Source organism: Geospiza fortis, unplaced genomic scaffold (genome assembly GCF_000277835.1).
Source record: "Geospiza fortis unplaced genomic scaffold, GeoFor_1.0 scaffold50, whole genome shotgun sequence".
Taxonomy (NCBI): domain Eukaryota; kingdom Metazoa; phylum Chordata; class Aves; order Passeriformes; family Thraupidae; genus Geospiza; species Geospiza fortis.
In genome coordinates, this window is record NW_005054382.1 from 2,612,391 (window position 1) to 2,619,923 (window position 7,533).

The window sequence follows — 7,533 nt, forward strand, 5'->3', positions numbered from 1 at the left end:
GAAAACTAAATATAAAGCTATGACTTCACCAAATTATCATCCTACCTTAAGGTTTTGTTCCCGTAACATCCCAGGTCTCCAATGCCAAGATCATCAGCCATCAGTAAAATTATATTGGGCTTTGAAAGACTATGTGTTTTGATGCTGTTTATGGCACACTGGCAAATTATTAGAAGTAAAAGGAGCCCCATCTTCTTCCTGGTGTGTAAGAACAGGTGGAAAATATAATAAATAGATTGTTAATCTAATTTATTCTTATCATTACACTTTGCATAGTAAAAGAGAAAAAGAAAGATTGAATGTTTTTAGATGGTGCTTTTTCTCTTGGAAGTTTTTTAAAGCATTTTTTCTCTCACACTGCTTAAAAATAAAAATGCATATTTTAGTATATGGGTAATTTTTCCTTCCACTCCTCTACACAGATGAAGCCTTTAAACAAAGACAAATAAAGAACTAGGTACAACCTCAGTGGCAATTTTGCATATACACATGCACTACTATAAAGCAATAAATCATAAGAGCTAACAAAGCTTGGGGATTTTTTTATTGTTTGTGTGTATGTTTGCTTTTTTTTTGTTTTGTTTTGCTTTTTTTTGGTTTTTTTTTGGTTGGTTCGTTTTTCTTCCCACCTACAAATGTTATTTGAATAACACAGAATCTGAAATCATTTAGGACCTAAACCTCCAAGGTTCACTGCAAAAAAAAAGTTAATCAATTCCACTAATGAAGTAAATTACTGAATTTCTCTTCAACAATGGGGAAGAAAACCCAGCTGAAGTTCCTGGGAAGTTATAAATGTTTTGGAAAACAGAGTGAAGAGATGCACTATGAAATTATTGAAAGGAAAGTTTAAGAAAAGGCTCTTAACAAACATTTCAAATACCAGGATCTATAGTAAAATCAATTAAAAATATTTTATATCATATCACAATGTTCTATAAACAATTCCCATGCCATATCCAACCTAAAACAGGAAGAAGGACGTATTGTACACAACACAATACACCATTATACGCTTTTATAGTAAAAGCAGAGCATTTGCACATATGCATGATATGAATGCTGTTTTACCTTAATCAGAACTTGTTGAATCTCTGTGTTAAACTGCACTGACCATGTCCTGGCTGAAACTGACTTCAGGCTGTAATGGACTGTGCCAGGCACACACATCAAAAAGAACAGAGACTCTTTTCTGTCTCTTACTAAGATTCCCAACTTTTCTTGATGCAGGCAGCCTTTTTAAAATGCAGGCGAGGCATGAGTCACACCTGCACTCTGCATTATTCTCGGACAAGAAGTGGAAGAAACCAGAACTAAGGTAGAAATTTATAAGTGAAAGAGTAGAAAAAGGAAAGACAATAATTTCCAGAGAGAATGCGGATAGCTGGACAAGAAAGAAAAATCTTATAAATCAATGAATTACGGTAGATAATGTAACTGGAGAGAAGATAAAGAAGTCAAAACTGAAAGACCTGATACAAAGAGACTAGACATTAAGGGAGACAGATTCACATAGAAATGAGATGGGTAAAATTACTTGTAGAGGAGACAAAATAGGCAGAACTAGAAGAGTTTACTCTGACATTAATAGCAAGAATTTGAGTTGATAACCAGCTGGAATGAGAACTGCAGGCAGAAATGAGGAGAAATGGCACAGTAATAAAGAAACTGGAAGGGATGACAGTGAACAGGAAAACAAAACTGAGGAACAGAGGTGAGAGAGAACAGGCAATGTCTGGGAGGAAAGAGATGAGGAGTTTCGATTGTGGTCAATGAAGAGAACTGATTGGAAAGAATCTGGGAAGATTTGGGACTAACATAAGTGAGAAGAGATCAAAATAGTAGGGATCAACCAAAACAGACTGGGACTTCTGATTCCCAAATTCATTATTGCTGTTCTGTCAGGAAGTATAGGTACAAAGAGGAGTTTAACTCGTTTAGAATATTAACTATGTTTTACTGCTTAAGGTACATTTTATAAACACTTTGGTGATCTTAGCTCTGGCTTAGACTTCAGCCATGGAGCCTCTAAAGATCCCAGCCTTATCACTGCAGTATATTGTTCTCTTGTTTATCTCATGGAAAGCAATCTACTTCATTTCAGACATGGAAAATAAGTACACAAGCTCTAAGTTTAAGAGAGTAAATGCATTTCTGCATAGGATACATCTACTTCATCCTTCATCAAACACTATACTAACGAAGCTGTGTAGCCCCTACTGTGGTGCAGACTTGCCTTTCTTCCCTGAAAGGATAAACAAAAGTGATTTGCTTCTCATCCATTCCAACAGAACAACTAACTCCCAAGTTGACCCAAGAGAACAGAAACAAACTGCAGCCAGATCTTATGTTCCTACTCTTATGTTCAGACTACAAAGGTCTCAAAGGACAATGGCAATGGGCATGTTGAAAAAGGCAGCATTATATGTTGATGACATTATGTAGAGTTGCATGGATGCTTGCAAGACCCACAGAAGATAGCCTCATTTAATACCTCCATTTGTCATTTTGTAAATCAGCCAAAAGGTTATTGAATGTTGTCTCTGATACATTACTGCTGGATACTTTTCTACACTGAAGGAATATCTGTAGATACTCACACATTAAGCTATTTGCCTTCACCTGATATCATGTCCCTGAAGCGAAATCAACAAGGAAACAGGGAAAAAATAATCCAAACAACTATGATTTCTCTGGTGTACTCCTTCTGCAGATTTTCATATGTCTTGAAAGGATGTGCATAGAAAGCAAGAAGAATCAGATGGATGAAATTGAGTGGAACAGACAACAGCAAAGAAATTCAAAGGAGCTAAAAGGGAAGGACGTGAGAAGAATGAAGCTCTGAGAATGCTGAGGGCTCTCTGTATTACACCAGGGTTTCTCCTGGTGAAAACACAGGCATGTGTAGACCTAACAGAAAAATGATAACATAAAATCAGATGAAGCTTCCAGCTAACTAATGTTTCCTTTCTGTCCAGAGCCAATTCAAATGCTTAGGAAAAGATTTATAAAAATCCTGGCAAAAAATTCTTTTACTAGCACAGCCTTTTAGTTTTTGGCAGTCAGCATTAAAGGCATTTTGGAGAGGAGCACATTGTAATGAATATCTCTCCATGGATCTTTTAACCTTCATGGATTTGTTACTGTTTATTTTTAATTGACTAACTTGTGGTTTGGTTTCTTACATTGAAACAATTTGATTTTAGTTTTTTTACTTCCATAACACTCTTTAGATGTTCCTTCAGTAGGCATCAGCTTTGAAGGCTTGTGTTTCACATTCATCTGGCAACTTTTTTTCTTCTTTTTTGCATGTGGGGCACGTAAGTGCAAGTTTTAACCTCTGCTTCACTTTCCCCATGATATAATAGAACTAAAAGTAGCTTCTTTCTTTCTAAGGTGGCTGATAAATTGAATAGATTCAAGAGGTGCTTAATCTCCTACATCAATAGCCACATAAGAATTTGTATTTCACATATCCTATTCCAACCTACAATACTAAAATCACTGTATAGGAACCTATAGACATGAACACATATACACACAGATGTGTCCTTACGCACATATGCACATATACATGTGTATGTGGGGGCATATACACATCCTACCTTTTCTACATATCTCTAAATTGTATTTTTGAGATTCTAATACATATTTTCTATTAGCATTAAAAAAACCCAAAGTACAAATATGCAAGAATAAATGAACAAAAGAAAGCCCCAAACAGATCCACAATCCAATATTTCACCGAACACTTATTTTAATTTTTTATTTTCTTCATTAAAAAATGCTGGTTAAAGAGGTTTGGGGTTTTGGGGGGCTTTTTTGGGGCTTTTTGTTTGTTTGTTTGGGTTTTTTGTTTGGTTGGTTTTAGGGTTTGTTTTTGGTTTTTTTTTCCATCAGAATAACTGACTCAAGATATGGCTGTCATAGAATTATAGAATAACCTAAGTTGGGAACCTACAAGGATCATCAAAGTCCAAATTCTGGCCCCACACACGACATCCCCAAGAGTCACACCATATGCCCATGAGTATTATCCAAACACTTCCTGAACTCTGTCAGGCTTGATGCTGTGACCACTTCCTCGAGGAGCCTGTTCCAGTGTCCAACCACCCTCTTTGTGAAGAACCTTTCTCTAATATCCAATATAAACCTTCCCTGGCACAGCTTCAGGCCATTCTCTCAAGTCTTGTCACTGATCACCAGAGAGATCAGTGCCTGCTCCTCCTCTTACCCTCACGAGGAAGTTCAAACTGCAATGAGGTTTGCCCTCAGTCTCCCATCTCCAGGATGAACAAACCAAATTATCTCAGTTGCCCCTCATACAGCTTCTCCTCAAAGCCCTTCACCATCTTTGTTGCCCTCCTCTGGATTCTCTCTAATAGTTTAATGTGTTCCTTATATTGCAGCACCCAAAACTGCCCCCAGCCCTCGAGGTGAGGCTGCCCCAGTGCAGAGCAGAGCAGGACAATCCCCTCCTTCGCCCAGCTGGCCATGCTGTGCCTGATGCCCCCAGGACAGGGTTGGCTCTCCTGGATGCCACGGCACTGCTGGCTCATGTTCAACTTGTCATCAACCAGGACATCCAGGTCCCTTTCCTGGCACTGCTTTCCAGCCTCTCCTTCCCCAGTCTGTCTATACATCCAAGACTGCACCATCCCAGATGCAGAATCTGGCACCTGCCCTTATTGAACTTCATATGATTGGTGAATGCCCCGTCCTCTCATTTGTTGAGGTCTCTGCAGGGTTTCTCTGCCTTCAAAGAAGTGAACAGCTCCTCCCAGTTTAGCATCATTGGCAAGCCTAGTTAGTCTATTTTCCAGTCCTGCATGGTTTATGAAGATGCTGCAGAGTACTGGGCCTACAATGGAGCCCTGTGGAACCCCACTAGTGACAGGTCACCAGTCACTCCATTCCCTGAAACCCCTTGCACCTGACCCATGAGCCAGCTGCTCACCTGTCACATGATGTGTTTATCCAGCTGTGTGCTGGATAATCATCTGACTACTACAGACACATGCATTTTTACAGGAACAATTAAATTAAAGTCTTTGAAACATCTCTTCCCAACTGAATCACCTCAGCATTTTTATTAACTTTGATTAAGCAATTTATCTGCAAACTACTCTGTTAATGTAACAGAACCCTTTGAGAAAATGCTTAATATACTTTATCCTTGAAGGTACGGTATTTTCTGATGAAATAAGCAACACTTAAAGATATTGACCTCATTAAAAAATGCTGTGTTATCCTTAAGCAGTATGCAAAAAAAGAAAAAAAAATTACCTTGCTTAACTGAATGCTCCAACTCCAAAAATTTCTATAAAGTCATAAAAAAATCACAATGTAAACAAACTAGAGAAAGCCCTGCCCTCTATAAGATTCTGCAGAGAAAATTCTTCAGCTTAGTGAGAAACAAAACAAAAAAAAAAAGTAAGCATTTAAATTTTAAGAAATGGCAAAGTTATATTATGTATAATTATTTTATGGTATCAGTTTAAGATTTGCTAAATTCAATTAATTCTCTTACAAGTCGGTAATATCTGTTGAATCTTTGATGGAATATAACTTTTTCTGAAACTTTTCATTATATTTCAGTATGCATCTTAACTATATACATATATGAAAATCTGTATTTAATTGACTCAAAGTTTTCTCATTGCAAGAAAGAAATTTAACTTTATAAGCTGGGAAAAACATTAAAACAAATAATCATGTTTCTTAAGTGCAAATAGTTATTGAATCTGAATTAAACAGAGATGAACCCACAGAGCCACTACCAGATCTAAGTTTAGTTTAGGTATCTTTTTAAAATGGTCTCTCAAAAATTTTCTACTTTTGTCTCAACTAAATTACAGAACTTAAAAGCAGCATTAGTAAGTTATAAACATTCTTTCTGGTAGCAAATTATAGCCTCAATGGAGTAAAATATAATTTTTCATGATATAATGTCATTATTTTATTTGTAATAAAAATCCTATATAATTAGATGCACATATTAGAGCACATACATTTTTACCCTTCTACTGTTTCACAAAATTCTCCGTCAGCCAGATGCTCATTAAAAAGTTGATTTTGGTTATGGGCTCTGGTCAGCAACATAAGAAAATCCTCGAGATAAAACAGGTAGTAATCTTGTTTGCCAGTTATGCACCATCCTCAGAATGAAAAATCTTTTAAAACAAAAAAAAAGCCAATCATGAGTAACTAATTACTAGTGACTATGTCATGTCACTCACTGGAGACTAGATATAAGTATCCAAACCAATTAAAAGAAATTTTTCTTACATACTTTGAGGGCTTAGCTAAACTCAGCCATTATATTTAGCTTGCTTTACAGTTTTGAAAGATGTTGAGTCAGGGTTTTTTTTAATATACACAGATGTTGAGTGAAATGACTATTTTTGACAACGCCTTTTTCAAGAGTGTCAAATGGACATGCAGAAGAACTTACGTGCCTCAAATTTTGCACTTTAGAGTTTTGCAAGCAGATTCGGACTGCAAAGCTCTGCAAGACTGTGACTCTTACACATCAAATTAACAGTCTGGTTACATCCATTTGAACTGGACAACACAGAAACCACAGCTTCATCTCACTGACTGGTTACAAACTCTTCACCTTTGCCTAACTGCAGCCAAACTAGTCTCATTTGAGTTTCCATTCATATTAATTGAAATGTTTAAAAAAATTCAAATAGAATTTCTAATTACAGGTAGTATTTGATTAAAACACAACTTCACCAACACACACCTTCATAGGTACATGCAGAGGTTGGAATCTGTGATCTGAAGGTTGAAATTTAAGTCCTGCTGTAAGTCACTGAAGGGACAGTAGCACAACCAACCACTTAGCACTGAATTTTATTTTCCTTTAATCTGAAAGCAGATTCTAAACTCTTTTCACTGAAATGGTAGCCTTTGAATGTCTATCAGAGGAAAATGTGAAACCAAACAGAAAAAAAACCCCGAAAAACAACAACAACCCAAACAACCCCAATTAAATCCACCTCTCTCCCCTGAATTACTTAATGATATCCTCTGGAATCTGTCACGATCAAAGCTTTGGATTTCATAACACCATACTCCTGTACCTACAATCACTTTACTAGACTGAGCGATTTACCAGAGAAAATTGCAGGGAAATGGCCAGTTAATTTTCTTTGCTACATAAGGTTAGCAAGTAGCACATCAACAAAATTACCCAATGTGCTATGCTATTTCCAAAATAATGCTTCATTTAAAGAAAAAAGGCATTCAAATTAGTTTGTCCACAAGGAGTTATTATTTTTATACAAGTTCTATTGTTATTTATACTTTCATTTTGGTAACACTTAAGGACTCTCAATATTGCTGATTGAACCAGATAGAAAAATTAAGACAAAGCTAAATTCAACCAATAGTGATTTTGCCCATGTAGAATTTAAGCACCTATATGGCCCACAGCAAATAGACACTCATGGTACAAATCATGAGTGAAAATCCATGTGAATTTATTAATCTTCAAGTAAGGCATTTAGTCTGAGCTAATTACCT

The 7,533-nt window shown here is 36.5% G+C and overlaps 1 protein-coding gene across 2 annotated transcripts in view; it reads right to left on the reverse strand.

Moving 5' to 3' along the window:
- Positions 1 to 7,533, reverse strand: part of STS (steroid sulfatase) — a 109,080-nt gene that overhangs the window by 85,652 nt on the left and 15,895 nt on the right. For both annotated transcript variants that reach the window (XM_005425182.2, XM_031060414.1), the window contains exon 2: positions 46 to 198. In XM_005425182.2, the coding sequence (XP_005425239.1) occupies positions 46 to 191 (146 nt within the window). In that variant the 5' untranslated portion in view covers positions 192 to 198. The remainder of the gene's footprint in view (positions 1 to 45; positions 199 to 7,533) is intronic.